Source organism: Rhincodon typus, unplaced genomic scaffold (assembly GCF_021869965.1).
Source record: "Rhincodon typus isolate 14 unplaced genomic scaffold, sRhiTyp1.1 hic_rhity00003316, whole genome shotgun sequence".
NCBI classification, from domain to species: domain Eukaryota; kingdom Metazoa; phylum Chordata; class Chondrichthyes; order Orectolobiformes; family Rhincodontidae; genus Rhincodon; species Rhincodon typus.
In genome coordinates, this window is record NW_025968954.1 from 1 (window position 1) to 18,580 (window position 18,580).

The 18,580-nt window shown below is 45.7% G+C and overlaps 2 protein-coding genes across 2 annotated transcripts; one reads left to right on the forward strand and one right to left on the reverse strand.

Moving 5' to 3' along the window:
• The first annotated feature begins 495 nt into the window (after positions 1–495).
• Positions 496–5,187, forward strand: LOC125481723. Its single transcript, XM_048593621.1, has 5 exons — positions 496–607; positions 1,315–1,401; positions 2,443–2,564; positions 2,751–2,885; positions 3,395–5,187. Exons 1-5 carry the CDS (start codon positions 555–557, stop codon positions 3,619–3,621), a joined length of 624 nt encoding a protein of 207 aa, XP_048449578.1. The 5' UTR covers positions 496–554; the 3' UTR covers positions 3,622–5,187.
• A 793-nt stretch (positions 5,188–5,980) lies between these two features.
• Positions 5,981–15,546, reverse strand: LOC109925974 (protein-L-isoaspartate(D-aspartate) O-methyltransferase-like). Its single transcript, XM_020525873.2, has 6 exons — positions 15,430–15,546; positions 10,584–10,688; positions 10,018–10,138; positions 8,591–8,676; positions 7,075–7,244; positions 5,981–6,260 (listed from the first exon to the last, which is right to left on the reverse strand). Exons 1-6 carry the CDS (start codon positions 15,529–15,531, stop codon positions 6,248–6,250), a joined length of 597 nt encoding a protein of 198 aa, XP_020381462.2. The 5' UTR covers positions 15,532–15,546; the 3' UTR covers positions 5,981–6,247.
• Between the last annotated feature and the right edge of the window lie 3,034 nt (positions 15,547–18,580).

Here is an 18,580-nt window from a genome sequence, read left to right on the forward strand (position 1 = left end):
AGGTTTACCAGACTGAACCTGTCATCCCAGCAATCAATGTGTGCAGAGAGACTGGTTCAGTTTGGATTATATTCACTGGAGTTTAGAAAAATGAGCTGGGGTGGGGAGGTTGGATCTCATAGAAACCTATAAAATCAGGACGAGACCAGTCAGTTGCAGGAAGGTTATTCCCAATGACCAAAGAGTTCAGAAGCAGTTTAAGAATACAGGGTAGGCCATTTAAGACTGAGCTGAGGAGAAATGTCTTCACCCAGCAAGCAGAGTCTGTGCAATTTGCTACCACAGAAAGTGGTTGAGGCCGAAACCTTGAATGTTTTTAAGGAAGAAATTACATCTAGTTCTTAGGGCTAAAGGGATCAAAGGTTTGGGGAGAAAGCAGAAACAGGGGACTGAGCTGGATGATCAACCATGATCAGATTGAACAGCAGAGAAGGTTTGAAGGGCTGAATGGCCTACTCCTCCTAATTTCTGTTTTCTATGATTTAATGTTACAAATCTCAGGTTTCTGCAGGTAAATATTGACTCTTCTGTGCTGTTTTCCAGGTTCTGATGAAATGAACTTGACATCTGTCAATACGTCTCCTTCACAGTCGCCACAACACTCCAGGTAAATAGATAACCCTTTTCATAGAATCCCATAGAAACAGGCCCTTCGGCCCAAAAAGTCCACAATTGACCCTCCAAAGAGCATCATTCACAGACCCATTGCCCACCTTGTATTTCCCATGGCTAACGCACACCCACACACACACGTATGTACAGGTAAATGTGAGCACGTTAACTATCATGCAGAAAAGCCACGCTGTTTACATCTTCCCAGAATCATTGAGGCCAACTGTTAGCCTCCTGGCTGGAGCCCACACCACATTCTGGTGGTACAGTCTGATGATCTTTAAATACTCTGGAGTTTTTGCTTATTGTTCAGGCTCAAAGGTAGAGAAAGTCAAGTTCAAAACCACACAGGAGAGTAACATCTGACAATTCATCAATGTGGTGAAATCAGTGTGCTCCTTCCCCCTGGTTTCCTCACTCAGTCCCTGCTGTTTCCCCTGGTTTCCTTTCTCTCTCGCTCCCTGCTCCCTCCCTGGGCTCTAGATCCACCTTGGTTTTCTGCTCTCTGAGCTGTTGTCCTTGAGCACAGTTTGTTCCTTTTTATCCTCTTAGTCTTTCCTCTCTACTCCTATATTCTGAACCTCACATTAATCGTCCAAGCCCAACTGCTGATGACAAGAGGAAACACTGCACCAAGTGATCGTCTTATTGACTGGCTGGGTCCCCTGGGATCTCACATTAACACTGTTCCTTTCTCTGAAGGGACCCATTCATGACCAAATCCCAGCTCACGGCCGGAAGCCCTACAAAGAAGGAGAAACCTGGAAGCAACAAGGATTTACTTCCCAGGTATGATGAACCCCTGAGGGAAAGGGAACAAAGAACGGGGAGTGCTTGAAACTGAGGACTGGGAGAATGCAACAAAAACAGAAATTGCTGGTGAAACTCAGCAGGTCTGCTAGCATTTGTGGAGAGAAAGCAGAGTTAACGCTTCGAGTCTGGTGACTCTTCTTCAGAGCTGGAAGAATGCTCTGCATTATAGTGGGTGTCCTGTTAAGGAGCATAGTCCCAGATCCAACTAGACTCTCACATTTTGGAATGTGCAACTGATAGCCTGTTTGGACATTGTTGTTTATGGTCACTGAGTTTCACTCATGAGTGATAACATTTTTCTACATATTGGTCATGAGCTCGTGTCAGCAGACACTTCCTGTCTGTAAATCCTAAACCCCTGTTGCCACATTATTTCTGAAAATTTGTGCCAACTATTTCTGTTATAAATCTCAATGACCAGATTCAAAAGGCCTGTTGCCAACCACTCCCATCACTGCCTCTGATCATCAGCGGGTGCTCAGCAAATCTTTTCTACGTGAACTGGTTTCTGAGCAATTGTCATCCATTACTTTTCATCATGAAGTAAAGTCTTATTTCGGACGAGATATTTCAAATAAAAGCAAAACAAACGAAATCTTCCACAGTGACTTTTGTCCTTTGCATTATTGTTTAATATATTCATTTAAGATTTTCAGTGGAGAACTAAGGCCCAGGCCAGAACTAATTCTTCCCCTGGTGTCTTGGAAGTGTTTGATGGAGACAGTGTACAGGAAGCTTTACTCTGTATCTAACTCCATATTGTCCCTGTCTTGGGAGTGTTTGATTGGAACAGTGTCAAGGGGATTTTACTTTCTATTTGTTTCTCATTTTAAACTAGAAAAGGTTTATTTTCAGTTTAACAGAGTGTTTGCTGGGGGGCCCGTGTAGAAGGAGCTTTGCTTGGTATCTAATTGCCCCATGGTGTCCCTGTCCTTGGAGTGTTTGATGGGGATAACATAGATTGTGAAATGAACCCAGAAGGTGACATCATCTCCCTGTGTTTTCAATGATGTTTAGGAGAACACCATCGTTCAGAGTGAAACAAAACAACTCATCGAATCTGCCTGCACAGACAGCAGAGGGGCAACGGAATAACTGGAGAAACAGTGACCCCCTGCTGGGAACTAACAGGACAAGAGGTACCTCAGCATCTACAATATGCATTTGGAACAATTATCGGGTTGATGTGGCAGTGCAGTGAGAGATGGTTCCTGTACTATGGGTAGCATGGTGAGAGATGGATTGCACACTGCAGACAATGCAGTGATAGCGCCACACTCTGCTCCCACATCCACTGATGTTACATGTCTTTGTATGTTTTGCAGATTCCGGTGCTGAGAGTGAGTCAACAGGGGAGACACAGTCATGGTCAGCTCCTCCACCAAAACCTCCTCACACTTATTATAACATCCACCTGTATCCAGAGGGTGGGGAACGAACATGTCACGCCCTGAGTGCAGGTTAGTGCTGTCGTCGCTCCATGAATCTCCAGACTGCAGTTACACCAGCACTGTGCCGCGTATCGCAACCCTTTCCTGCTTGGTTTGACCAGCTGATAGCACCTCAGGAACACACTAACTCCCTCTGAATCAGAGTCCAACTACCCAGGCGCGGGAGCTATGACCCACTAGAGTGCAAAGGATGGTCCTGGTGCAATCTCTCGTATCCCACAGAGCATTAATCACATTGAGAGGTTTTAACTGCAATCAGTTATCAGTACCTGATTCCCAAGGCTGTGGAAAATGTACAGCAGATTACAAGGAGCCTGCATGCACACTTTGGCCCAGGAGTGCTGTCACCTGACTGCAGTGTCAGTATCTTCCTGAACACTACACAGAGAAAGAGGGAACTCAATGTCATGCCCAACACCACCTCCCGAGAGGGTCACTGTTCACTGAGCTTGGGGCTACTTATAGCTGTAAATAAAGGAGACCAGTTTTCCTAATGTGTCAAATTTTGTGCCTGTCAGGTAGCAGACAGACCCTGGGCAGTACTCCCGATCTGTGTGTGGAGAGAAGGCAGCCTGACCTCTCCAGCAATCGGCAGGAGAATGAAAACCGACGCAGGACCTGGGAACCGGAGAGGACAGGGCCAACCAGCAACTTCATAATGCCAACATGGCACTACACACTGGACACAGACATGGATAGCGGCAAGAAGAAGAATGTTTTCAAGAAGTTTTTTGTGAAGAAGTAACTTGAGGCTGCCTCAGCCTCGCCCTCTGACTGTAATATATTTCATCAGAAAGTGAATGGAGCTGAGCTTCACAGGTGTTTGTGTGTGTTTATTCCCAGAAACATGTCACCCTAGAACACAGTGAATGGCTGACTCATCTACTCCAGTCTCTAAGGGCAAAGCTGATTCCTTGATTCCACCTCTCCGTTCCCTTTGTGTCCTATCCACTGAATGCCTCATCACTCTTTCCTCTGAGTGAATCCCTCCTTATTTCAGTCAGAGGTGGCAGAGGCTTTATTCTGAGACTGTACCTTCTGGTTCTACATACCCCGCTTCTAGCCATTTAATCACCTTAAGAATTCTGGCTGTTTCAATCACCTCGCAGAAATACAGGCCTATGGTACTCAATCTCTCCTGCTAGGGCAGTTCAGGAATCATTCTAGTGAACCTTAACAACTGCATACACCAAACCTCCAAACCATTGTAGTGAGATTTGCTTTCTCTTCTACTTCGATTGATCTGTACGAAGGGCCAACATCCCAGTTACTTACTGGACCAGCACGTTAACTTTGTGTTTTGTGCACATGAACTTTAACGCCTTCCTTACAGAATGGATCCATTCACCCCACTTCATTGACCACACCTCTGACCAATCATATCACCTGTCTCTATCCCTTGGTTATCTCTATGTTCTCTTCGCTGCTTACTTTCCCGTCATAATTATATCTGCAACAAGCCTGGATCGACTGTAATCGATCCCCTTATCAAAGTCATTGTCATCAACTGTAAAAGAAAAAGGCAGGCCTCAACACTGATCTTTGTGGTACCCCACTAGGTAAGGCTTCCACTCCAAAACTTACACTTTTATTCCTGCTCACTCTTTTCATTACTTCTGTCCTGCATGTCTGCAGACGTGTGTGTAACTGATCTGTCAACGATCTAATACTGCAAAAGGCTGCCATCTTTCCCAAAACATTTTATTCCAGCACTGAAAGTGAGACTAAAGTAAAAATTTGGACAGATACTTCAAATCCATCTGATCCAAATCAGTAAGTTAAAAGTTGGGCAATTTAATTACGCTGTTTTTGTCAATGCTATTAGTTAATTTTGCTGTCAATTCATGTCCTGTGACTGGGGCTTGTTCTGTCTCTGGATTAGGTTCATCTTACAACGTCACACTGGCATGACCTTCACTGCTAAATCTTTTCCAAACAGAAATGAGGGAAGTGAATTTGTTAGCTGAGCCCTGAGCTCAAAGATGGGAGCTTCGTTCCCCAGCTGAGGCAACTGTGAGGTTAAACAGCTAATGCACCACATCTGGGAGCATGTGCCAGAAGGAAAGGAGCCTACCTGGTGCTCCTGCATCGGTCTTAATGAGGCTTGAGGAGAGGAGACAACAGGCAGTGGAATTTCTGTGACAATCTACAGAGAAACAACACTGCACCCTCTGGCCCTCCCAAACTCAGCTGCCTCAGCCTATGTTTCAAATAGTGAAACTTTCCCTTTGTAATCTGACAAAGTCATTCTCTCGCTATTATTCATATTCTAAAATTTAAAAAAGCACAATAAAATTGAAATTTGCATGGACCGTCTGGTATTCTGGTTTTCACCTCTGTTAACTCCTACACTCAGTCCTTAATGGAGTTACATCCAACACTCCTTTGCAGCAGTGTGCGCTATGGCACAGTGTACCTCACCAAGGCTCCTTCAACAGCAGCTTCCAAACCCACGACCACTTCCATCTAGAAGGACAAGGGCAGCAGATACACGGGAACACCACCCCCTGCAAGTTCCCCTCCAAGCCACTCACCATCCTGACTTGGAAATATATCGCCGTTCTTTCACTGTCACTGTGTCAAAATCCTGGAAATCCCTCCCTAAGGGATATTATAGATCTACCTGCAGCCCAAGAAAACAGCTCACCAGTCCCTTCAAGGGCAACTTGGGATGGGCAGATCCAATGAACAAATTTTTTAAAAAACCCTGCCTGCTCACTGAGGAGAGCTTTACCCATGAAACCTGAACTCAGTCCCACACCGGCTCCAATGTCAGACAGCTGTCAGGCAGATCCAATGAACAAATTTTTAAAAAAAACCCTGCCTGCTCACTGAGGAGAGCTTTACCCATGAAACCTGAACTCAGTCCCACACCGGCTCCAACGTCAGACAGCTGTCAGTGGGTTCCTGCTTTCAGACACAATGTGCAATTGGATGCCATCCCCCAAGGTGCCTCGGGCAGACTGGCAACTCCCAGGAGTTCATCCTTTCAGCACGGGAGGGAAACTGAGGATGTGGGTGGTGCCAGGATGGGGGGGGGGTGGCAGTATCACAGAGGTGAGGAGGAAGGGAAGATAGCTGCTCTGTTACAGGAAGTGCTCAGGTTGTCGTGAGCCAAGCAGATGTTTTATTGTAGATTCCGTCTACACCGCAGAGACACACTGTGGGCCGTTCTACAGTCATGTCAATAGTACTGACCACCAGCATTCAAACCAGTTCACTGATATCCAAGAATAACCCCACAGTCCAAACCTAAGGCACAGCACTGATTTCCATCGAGTGAGAGTGATACTGAGGTCAAAACACAATCTTCGTCAGCCGCACAGAATCAGCTCCTCCACAGGGTATTGGTGAGAATCTGCCTCACTCCTTCACAGGTCATTCCTGTAACATGACAGGCACAGTGTCATCAAAAGGGTCCTCCACACACACACACACTTATTACCCTCCTCTTAATTGCCTCAAACACTCATTGTCCCTCTGGCATCCCCCACACAGTAATCACCCCTCTCACTGCCCTCCCCACACACACTAATTACCCTCTCATACCCCAAAAACTAATTACATCCTCTTGTCCCACATACAGTAATTACCCGCTCACCCGTGGCTCAGTGGTTAGCACTGCTGCCTCACAGCGCCAGAGACCTGGGTTCTATTCCACCATCGGACGACTGTCTGTGTGGAGTTTGCATGTTCTCCCCGGCTCTGCGTGGGTTTCCTCCGGGTGCTCCGGTTTCCTCCCACGGTCCGAAGATGTGCAGGTTAGGTGGATTGGCCATGGGAAATTGCCCATAGAGTTCAGGGATGTGTCGATTAGGTGGGTTTTAGGGGGATGGGTCTGGGTGGAATGCTCTAAGGGTCAGTGTGGACTTGTTGGGCCGAAGGGCCTGTTTCCACGCTGTAGGGATTCTATGAATATTCCCTAATGAGCCTCTCTTCCCCCCTGTTTGAAGTTCCCATGTTCCCAGCTCAGGGCTGTTGCAGTGCCACCTGTGGCAGAGCTGAGGATTGCGCGTGGTGCACCTCCAGGCAAACCAGGGTCTGAACTGGCAAGGTTTACAAGCAAGTGGCACTCAGGGGAAATTCCGTGTGGGATCTGGGACGAGTGTTAAAAATACGGGTCAGTACAGGTCATAAGATGTGAGACAATAGGCCCCTCCCACTTCCCTAAACCCATCCTCCCACTATGCACACGTACCCTCTTAGCTGCTTGTCCCGATCCGTCAGGGGCACGTATATCACTCCCATCAGTGTGGTGCGGATAATGGTTCCATCTAACTTTTTGTCAAACTGCTGTAATGACTGACTCCCCCCGCTCGCACCAACTGGAACAACCATACGACCGCCAGGCTTCAGCTGATGCAGCAACTGTGGGACAGACAAAACAGGTACAGGGTCACACTGAGGGACAGACAGAACGAGTACAGGGTGACAGAGCCAGACAGACCGAGGGACAGACAGAATGAGTACAGGGTCACAGAGCCAGACAGACAAAACAGGAACAGGGTCACAGAGCCGGACAGACTGAAAGACAGTCAGAACGGGTACAGAGTCTCTGATGCTGCTCTGAATCGGGAAATATTGTCTCTTATTTATACAGAGTCTTCAGTACTCCAAACTGTCCACAGCCAATTGTGTGCCACTGTAGGATCACCAATGTAGGATATGCAGCAACCAACTTATGCACCGAGATTCCCCAAACAGGAGTGTAATAAAATGATGCCCATTAGTCAAGTATTATATCCTGATGCTGTCAAGATTTCTGAATGTTGTTAGAGCTGCACCTGGCAAAGCTAGACTCAATTCTTGTTGGAGATAATCATTGCCTGGCACACGTCAGGTACAAATTGGCCACTCATTAGCCCTGAGTGGATATTATCCAGTCCTTGCTGAATACAAGCTGTTTTAACATCTGAGGAGTCCCAGATGGTGCTGAACACTGTACAAGAGTCGAACCATAAGACTACAGATAACAGTAATTCGCTTCCTGCTAGTGCTGATGGCACACAGCAGCTTAGCTGAGATCTGGTTGGAAACTTTCCTGTCTGTCACAAAAACAGTGCCACACAATAGGCTGGCAAGGTGTTGGCAAGTTGAAGGTGGAACAAACACTGTGTGGTGACCACTGGTGCCAAAAGGCACAACCTGCAACTGAGACAGGTAGATTGTTCAGGATGAATTCAAGTAGATTAGGCTCCTGTTCAATAGCAATACCACCAAGGTGCACCGGGTGTTGGGCATCAAGGTCACCACGACCTGACCATCCGACAGTGCGGCACTCCCTCAGCACTGACCATCCGACAGTGCGGCACTCCCTCAGCACTGACCATCTGACAGTGCCGCACTCCTTCAGTACCACACTACAATGTCAGCTTTGATTTTGATTGTCAAGGCACTGTAATGATTGAAGTTAAATGCAAAAAAATTCTGTCTTCCTTAGACAACGGGTGCCCCTGACTAAACAATGGCTGATTTCTCAATAAAACCAGTGATGCTATGATGCTTTCAGCACAGGAATTATTGCATAGAATGTCATGTAACAAACAGTTATAGCTCCACTTCTCTTTTATGCCTTGAGTGAATTCTCTGTGGAGTATTAACACTTTGTGAACAAGGGGCTCTGAGCTTGATGCAGTTGAAATTCTCCTTGCTAACAGACAGTGAGGATCTCTGAAGCAGGATTTAGAAGATTCTAGAAACAGAGACTCACTTACGCTCTGAGGAACTACAGCCGCAGCTGCACCCACGTGAATGGCATCATAAGGCGCTCCTTCTGGGTAACCGCGGCGACCATCTCCCGCTGCAAGAGAAGATTTGTGAGTGAGCGAGTGTCGGGACCTGCTCCTGGTTTTGCTCCGGACCGGATTCACGGCAGCAGCGCCTGCCCCATCTCTGATCGGACCTCGACTCTCAGCTGGGGAACATCCCTACTCCTTCCCCATTCCACACTCCTGCTGCACGTACCACCATTACCCACCAAGTGAGACCACCCAACACCACCTCCCTCCAATCACTCCACCTTTCCCCTCCTTTAGATCTAAAATTGGGGTGACAGGAGGCAGAGAGTGGTGGTAGAAGGCTGTTTATGTGACTGGAGCCCAGTCCGCAGTAGTGTACCACAGAGATCAGTGCTGGATCCCTTATTGCTTGTCATATTCATACATGATGTACATAAGGAAGTGCAAGAATGCTAAGTAGGTTTGCGGCTGTGATAAAGGTTGGCCAGTGAGGTACAAGATCATAGGTTACAGGAGGATATAAACAGATTATAGTCAGTTGGGTAAGTCAGTGGCAAATGGAATTTAGCCCTGGTTACTGTGAGATGATGCACTTTGGAAGACGGAACAAGACAAGGCAGTACTCAGTGAATGGCAGGACACTCGTAAGCTCAGAGAAACAGAGGGATCTTAAGGTGCTTGTCCACAAAGGCAGATTAATCAGGGGGTGAGGATGGCATATCTTTATCAGCCATGGCACAGACTGTAATCAGAGCAGGGAGGTCATACTGGATCTGTGCAGGACTTTGGCTAGGCCATGGCTGGAGTACTGTGTGCATTTCTGGTCACGACACTACAAGAAGGATGTGACTGTGCTAGATTGGATGCAGAGGAGATTCACCAGGAGGTAGCCTGGAGTGCTTTAGCTATGAAGGGAGGCTGGATAAGCTTGCATTGTTTTCATTGGAGCAGGGAAGGTTAAAAGGAGACCTGATAGAGATGTATAAGATTATGAGGAGCACGGATAGGATGAATAGAAAGCAGCTGTTTCCCTTAGTTGAAGAGTCAATGACAAGGGGGCAGAATTTTAATCTGAAAGGTAGGAAGTTTAGAGGGAACAATGTTTTCATTCAGAGGCTGGTAGGGGTCTGGAATTCACTACCTGGGAGGGTAGTTGAGGTGGGAAACCTCACAATGTTTAGAAAGTACTTGGCTGAGCACTTGGACTGTCATAACATTCAAGGCTGTGGACTTAGAGATCCACATAGAGTAAAGCTTTCCTTTACTGCTGGAAAATAGGACTAGTGTGGGTAGCAGTATATTTTTGGCAGTACAGACTCAATGGGCCATTTTCTCTCTCTTCACCATTTCCCTCCAGTTTCCCACGCATTGCGCACACACCCACCACCCCCTGCCCCATGTACCAATCAGAGTGAGTCGGCCTGAGCTGAGCAACGTGGCATTATCCGACTGCACATTGCGAACGGATTGTTCCACCAGTTCCTGGATGTGGTCAATTCCGACCACTGTCCCCGTGGCTCCCACCTGCGAACGGAGAGCAGGAGGGGTGTGTAGTAATAAACACAGATCCAACGGTCCCCCATGCCCCCCTCCCACCATCCCTTCGACCTGTGTGAATAGCACCCATGTGATGTCACATGCTGCTGACCAGCTCACAGGATGTGGCTGGGCCAGCATTTTGCTGCCATCCCCAATTGGTCAGGATCCACCTTTTCTTAACCACTGCAGTCCCAGCACCGTTACACCTTTAGTGCTGTACGAGAGCAAGCTCCAAGACTTTGACCCAACAACACTGAAGGAATGGCCATATATTTCCAAACCCAAATGCTGAGTGGCTTACAGGGTTGTCAGCTGGTATCTGCTGAACCTATACAGTTTGCAGGCTCTCAGCCCAGTATGAAAGGCCACAATTCCAATAGGTCCCAGCTACTTCCCCGGTGTGTCCGTTGACCCTGCACCTTTCACTCACCATTTTGGCCATGCAGGCAGTCAGGTAGCCACTTCCAGAACCCACATCCAGAGCTCGAGCCCCTTCATACAGATGGCTGTTCAGACATTCCAGTGCATGTGCGTGCTGGGAACAAACAGAAACTCAAGAAATTCAACAACAAGCTTAATGCAGACTGGCTGAGCCGGGCTACAAAGGTACAATAATACAACTCCAAAACAAATGACAGTGGGCTGGTGGTGAGACGTAGCTCCACGCACAGAGCCAGAACACACCATTCAGGGTCCTCATCAGTATCCTATCACCTCATCAACACTGACTATGATTCTGATCATCCTAATCTCTCACAGAGAGAGACCTCAGAACGGTTCAAAGCGTCAACTGATGCAGCATTGGGAAGCTTGTCAGGTTGGGACAGCATAGAACTAGCTTCACTCTATATCCAACGCCCAAGCTGGGAGTGTTTAATGGGGACAGTGTAGAGTTGAGCTTTAGGTTCACTTTAAACAATGGGGGGAGCTACACTTCCATTTTAAAAGAGTAGAGGTAGCTTTACTCTTAATGTAATACCGTGCTGAACTGTTCCTGAAGTTTTTGATGGGAATACTGTAGAGACCGCTTTACTTTCTGTTTAAAAGAATAGAGGGAGCTTTACTCAGTATCTAACCCTGTCCTGGGAGTGTTTGATAGGGACAGTGTCAAGGGAACTTTACTTTCAGTTTAGTTTTAGTTCAAAAGAGTAGAAGGAACTTTACTTTCAATGTAAAAAGGTTGAGTAGGTTTACTTTCAGTTTAAAACAGCAGAGAGAGCTTTACTGTACATCTAACACCCCTGCTATCCCGGTCCTGAAAGTGTTTGAATGGAAATGTTGAGGAGCTTTACTTCTTTATTTAGAAGAATACACAGCATCTTATTTTGCATCTAACCTCATGCTGTCCCTGTCCTGGGAATGTTTGATGGGGATATTGTTGAAGGAGATTCACTTTCAGTTTAAAAAGTAAAGTGAGATTTACTCTGTATCCAATCTAGCACTGTTCCTGTTCTGCAAGTGTTTGATGGAGACAGTGCAGCAAACTTTACCTTCAGTTTATCAAAATAAAAGGAAGCATTGCTTTCTGTTTAAAAGACTAGTGGAGCTTTATTCTCTTTCTTACCCTGTGCTATACCTACCGTTCAGCTTTTGATGGGGGCAGTGCAGAGTGAGTTTTGCTATGTATCTAACCCTGTACTGTACCGATCCTGGGAGAGTTTGATGGAGACAGTGTACAGGGAGCTTTATTTTGCATCTAAACCATTGCTGTACCTGACGTGGAAATGTTTGACAGGGACAGTGTAGAGAGAATACTCTGTATCTAACCCTGTGCCGTCTATGTCCTGTGAGTATTCGATGGAGATGTCAAGGGAACTTCATTTCCTGTTTTAAAAGAGTAGAGACAGCTTTACTTTCAGTTTAAAGGAGTGGAGGGTACTTTACTCTGTATTTAACCCCGTGTTGTCCCTGTCTTGAAAGCATTTGATGGCAACAGTGTCAAGGGAACTTTACTTTCAGTTTAAAAGAGTAGGGAAATCTTTACTCTGTATCTAATCCCATGCCGTCCCTGTCCTAGGAGTATTTGATTGGGGCAGTTTCAAGGGAGCTTCACATTCAGCTTACTTTCAATTCAAAAGAATAGAAAGAGTACTGTCCATGTCTTGGGACGTGACCTTTACAGCCACTCTCAATGACAGGTTGATGTTGTATTATGTATTATAGGTCAGCCTGCAGCAAACAGGCAAGTTCTGTAACTGCTCAGTGACTGCACACGCTGATGGCACATCCTGGCTTAGGCAACTGAACTGTTGGCTAATCCCCCCCACACATCATCATTCTCCTTCAGAAAACACAACCACACATTAAATATTCAAAGGCCATCCAGACTAATTCCCTGGCTTCCTGACACCAGTGTCCATCTGGAAAGGCAGTCAGACATACCATTCAGTACTCCTGCACATCACAGAGGGTTGGTGAGACATGGTGCAGGACAGGAATCAAGATGGAAGTCTGGAGAAAGGTGGTGATGTTACTGGACTTGCATTCCAGAGGTCCAAGTTAACGTTATGAGGACATGAGTTTAAATCCCATCACTGCAACTTGTAGAATTCCTCCTAATATCATACTCATCATCAGATTCAACATAATGTGATCCCTAGCTGAATCTACAACATATTGTTCCAAGAAACTGTCCTGAATACACTTCACACATTCTTCCTCGTGGCTACCTCTGCCCGTCTGACCATCTCAAACTACATGAAGACTGAAGTCACCAGGATTAATGTTCTGCCTTTTCTCCAGCTCTCAGTATCTCCTGATTTGTTCCTGACACCACCATACAGCTACTGTTTGGGGGCCTACACTCTGTCCCTTCCAGTCCCGTTATGGCTATCGTTATCCAAATAGCTGCTCTGTAATGCTGCCAGATCCTTTTGATTTGTAAGCTCAAATTTCCCTTCTCTCAAACCCTACCCCTCTAATTAATTACATTAAAGCCCTCTCTACAGCCCTAGTTATTCAACTCAATAGGACTCTGATCCCAGCACAATTCAAATGAAGCCCATCTGATCGGAACAGCTCCATTCTACTCCAGTACTGCTGCCAGTGCCCCATGAACTGAAAGCCATTGCACCCATACTAACATTTGAGGCACATATTTAACTCCTTGGCTTTATTTACCCTATGCCAGTCTGCCTGTGGCTCAGATAGGAATCCATAAATTATTACACTGTAAATTCTGCGTTTTAATTTACCTCCTGTTTAAAATGTTTCATTTCTAAGCCTACCAATGTCTTTGGTACACATGTGGATGATAACTACCGGATCCCTCCCTTCCCTCTAAGTTCTTCTCCAGCCTCAGGAAGATGTCCTTAATCCTGACACGGGGAGGGGTGCAACACATCCTTTGGGAATCTTGTTCCCTGCTGAACAGATGGGTATCTATTCCCTTCATTATACTGTTCCCTATCATTAATTACATTCCTATTTCCTCCCCCACTTTAATGTCCTCCTGCACCAAGGTGCCATGGTCAGTTTGTTCATCCTCCCAGCAGCCCCCACTTTTGTCTGCACAGTTTGCAAGAACCACATAACTGTTGGACAATTTCAGGAGATGAAGCTGGTGTCCTTATGCCTTCCTCACCAGCAGTCACACCCTCCTGTCCCTGCTCACAGACCAATTTTAAATTACCTGGCGTGACCCCACCTCAGAATCGAGGTGTCCACCTAACTTTCCCCTTCCATTGTGGTACAATGTCTGCAGTTCAAACTTCAGCTTCACAATTCGGATCCAAAGTTCCTCGAGCTGGAAACACTGACTACAGACGTGTTTGTTCTGAATCACACTGGTGTCCAGCAGCAATAATCATTTATCCTGCCGTCCTGTTGTATTTGATTTAATTCACAAATTAATTGCTGATTACCTGCTCTTTACAATTTACCATAATGATATCTTTCCTTAAACAGTATCAATCTTTTTCATCAGCAGCTATTTTTAAGAAAAGACACAGCAGTAACTGGAGACCTAGATGCAAAGTGGAGACCAGATATTTAAGCTGAAAGACCAGAAACGTTCACTAGTCTCAAACACCAACCTGCTTCTTTCCCTGCATGCATGCCACACAGTGCCACTGGTCTTATTGCAGGTCAGACTCTCAATATACACCTTTTACCCTCTTCCACTCACCTCGCTCTTGAGAGAGTTCACTTCTTGGAGTAAACACTAGTTAAAGCACCTTTAGTCCCATTTGCACCAAATTCCTACTCAAACCAAGTTTCTAGTTCACTCGTTGGGCCTTTGTCTCATTCAGATGGTCTTCTTCACGTTGGCCATACTCCTTACTGACCGTGTGTAGAAAAAATTCCTTTCTACATATAGTATGTGTTTTTCCTTATTCTTCCATGGGATGTGGGTGTTATTGGCCATCCTTTATAAGGTAGTAGTGGTACATTCTTTTACCGCTGTGGTTATGCCAACACTGCTGTTGGAGAAGTAGCTGGATTTTAACCTAGTAACACTGAAGGAAAGGTAACATATTTCCAAGTCAGGATGGTAAGAGACTTGGAAGCAAACTTGTAGGAGGTGATATTCCCATGTATCTGCTGCCCTTCTAAATAGAAGTGGTTGTGGATTTGGATGGTGCCATTGCCAAAAGAGCTGTGTGAGATGCTGCAGTTCATCTTGAACATTGCACACACTGCTGTAAGTGTATGCCATAGGTAAAGCAGTGAAGGGTGAAGATGGTGGATGGGTGCCAATCAAGCAAGCTGCTTTGTCCTGGAGGGTACTGAGTTTCTTGTGTTGCTCGAGGTGCATTCCTCCACGATAGTGAAGAGCATTCCGTACACTTCTGACTTGCAGTTGGTGGACAGGCTGTGGTGGGTCAAGAAATGAGCTACTTGATGCAGGATTCCCAATTTATGATCTATTCTGTAGCCACAATATTCATATGGCTCCACCATTCAGTTTCTGGTCAATGGTAACCCTCATGATGTTGATCGCGAAGAATTTAGCTATGCTAATGACACTGACAGTCAAACAGCAATAACTAGTTGGCAGTTGTCATTGCCTGGCACTTTATGCCAATCTCTTGCTTTTGCCCCATACCACTGCACACAATTTCTATCCAAGTAACCACCCATTGCCTTTGACTGCCTTAATTGAACCTGTCTCTATCATGTTTCCAGTCCAAACATTCTGTACTCTAAGTGCTTCCTGTTTGAGAAAGCTTTTCTCCTCACATCACCTTTACCTCTCTTTTGCAAATCATTTTAAAAACACAGTTAGCAAATCAGCCTCAGTCAGCACACAGTAATACAAACTGCACATCACTTACCATGTGAGGTGCGCTAATGGTGGCCTGATAACCTACAGGAAAGGAAAGAGAGCAAAGGTTACAAGAGTTACATAAATGAGAATAAATGCCTGTTAGATGCATAGCTGTATATACACACACACACGCGTGCGCGCACACACAAATGGAGAAAGAGTGCAAAAGGCTGCAGCACAAAAGGATTTGGGGATCCTCATTCATTAATCAGAAAAGATTAGCATCCATGTTCAGCAGGGAATAGGAAGGCACATGCAATGTTTGCCTTTTTTACAAACAAAAATGATGCATAGAAGGGAAGTCTTGTTAAAACTATACAAGGTACTAGTTAGACCACAGCTGAGTACTATAAACAGTTTGGTCTCCTTATCGAAGGAGAGATAGACTGATATTGGAGGCAATCCAAAGAAAGTTCACTGAGTCGATCCTGGATGTAGAGAGATTTTCTATGAGAAAAGGTTGAGTAGATTGGACCAGTACTAATTGGAGTTTAGAAAATTGAGGAGTGACCTTATTGAAACATTATTGAAACAAGATTCTGAGAGAACTTGACAGGGTAGATGTGGAAAGATTGCTTCCCCTTGTGGGAGAGTCCAGGATCAGAGGGTATAATCTCAGAGTAAGGGGATGCCCATTTCATAGAATCCCTACACTGTGGAAGGAGGCCATTCAGCCCATTGACTCCACACCAACCCTCACCTGAACCCAGACCCATGCCTTACCCTATCCCTACATTTCCCACCCTACACAGTACGGGCAAATTTAGCATAGCCAATCCACCTAACCTGCACATCCTTGGACTGTGGGAGGCAGACATGGGGAGCATGTGCAAACTCCACACAGAAAGTCGCCCCAGGTGGAATTGAACCCGGGTCCCTGATAACGTGAGGCAGCAGTGCTAACCACTGGGGAAGTGTATCAGTGGAAATCTTTCCTGCTTATGGCTGTTGAGGATGAGTTGTTAAGTATATTCATGACTAAAGTAGACAGATTTTTAATCAGTAAGGGAATCAAGCGTTATAGGGAATGGGCAGGAAAGTGGAGTTCCGGGGAAGGGTCACCGGACCCGAAACGTTAACTCCGTTTTTTCCTTCACAGATGCTGCCAGACCTGATGGGCTTTTCCAGCAACCTTGTTTTTGTTCCTGATTTACAGCATCCGCAGTTCTTTCGGTTTTTATCATATCAGTCATGAATGGCAGAGCAGAACTGATGGGCTGAATGGCCTACTACGTCTTATGGTCAACCTGAGGTACAGGAACTACAGGCTGACTGTTAATAAACTCCTAGGAACAGGTGCAGCAGTCTGACTGTAAATATACACACATGCTGAGGGATAGGAACTATATTCTGAACGCAAATATACACACATACACACCACCATGGGGAACAGGAGCTGCAATGACTATAGAAACCACAGTTTGACTTCCAAACCAAGACCTCTACTACTTAGAAGGGCAAAGGCAGCAGATACATGGGAACTATACTACCATTCCTTCACTGACGCTGGGTTAAAACTGCCTTCTTAACAGTGCTGAAAGTGCCCCCAGGGACTGCAGTGGATCAAAAGACAGCTTCACCAACACCAACTCCAAGGCAATTAGGGATTAGCGGTCAAATGTTGGCCCAGCCAGCAATGCCCCATTCTCTGGATAAATAAGACAAAAAAAAATGTGGTCTGATTCTAGCTATCAATTCTAGCATAGCATGGAACACCAGAATAGTACAGCGTTAGAGGTAGGAGCTAAACAGGAGAGGTCAGGGCTAATGGTTAAGGGGTCTTTGGGGGAGTGAGAGAAAGAGTGTGTATATATTGGGGGATGGGGGGAATAACCCCTCAGAACAAGGCTTGTTCATGAAAAGGACCTGTACTTGGAGTCTCTTATGTAAAAAGGTTGTTTCACTGCATCTACCACATACAGTTCTGACTGAGTAGGAAACTCTCCTGCTTTTACTGCCTGCAATAAGCATATCACAAAGGCTTACAGGTCTATAATCAACGTATTTGGCTGCATTATGACACTCCATTTTGTTATTTGTTCATGGATTGTGGACATTGTTGGCTAGGCCCAGCATTTATCGTCAGAAAGCAGTTAAGAGTCAAGTTGTGGCTCTGCATTAACATGTGGGCCAGAGCACTTAAGAACAGCAGATTTCCCTCCCTGAATGACATTAGTGAACTAGGTGGTTTTTTTATGACGAGTAGTTATTTATTCTAGAATTTCTGAATTCAACATCTGCCACGTTTGAACGTGAAACCTTGTCCACGACATTAGCCTAGGGCTCTAGATTATTAGTTTAGTTATATTACCGCTACCCCACTCCCCAAACACACATCATTAGCTATAAATTGTGTGGATTAAAGAACTGTGAAGAAACAATGCGCTAGATTTGTGTTAATAATAAACAAGACTGTGTGCCTGTTATAACGAACCGAATCAGACAGTTACTTCTAGTGACTGTGCATGTGCTTTTAAAATGAGCGATTTTTTTTTCCCCACAGAGAGTAAGGATCTGGAATGCTGTAGCTGAAAAGGTGGTGAAAACTGACTACATAAATTGTGTTAAAAGGGAATTAGACCTGAAGGTTGAAAATTTAGTGTTACAGATGAAAAGAGATACAGGACCAAATACAAGTGCATTTTCAAAGATCCAACAAAGCAATGAAAAACTAAATGGCCTACTGCTCTAGAGTCGCATTTGTCAATTCTACGACATATGTGACCGCACTTACTTCTGTGACTATCAAGACATGAGAGGGGGCTTCTAGGCCAGAGGTCAGGACACTACAATCAGAAGAGGAAACAACCTAGCGATGTTATCGCTGGATTGTTAATCCATAGACCTAGGTAATGCCCTGGGGACCTAAGTTCAATACCCACCACAGCAGATGGTAGAATTTGAATTCAATTTTAGGGCAGCACTGCTGTCTCGCAGCACTGCTGTCTCACAGCACCAGGGGCCCAGGTTCGATTCCGGTCTCGGGTGACCATCTGTGTGGAGTTTGCACGTTCTCCCTGTGTCTGTGTAGGTTTCCTCCGGGTGCTCTGGTTTCCTCCTGCAATCCAAAGATGTGCAGACTAGATGGACTGGCCATGCTAAATTGTCCGTTGTGTAACAAGGGTGTGTAACAAGGGTGTGTAACAAGGGTGTGTAAC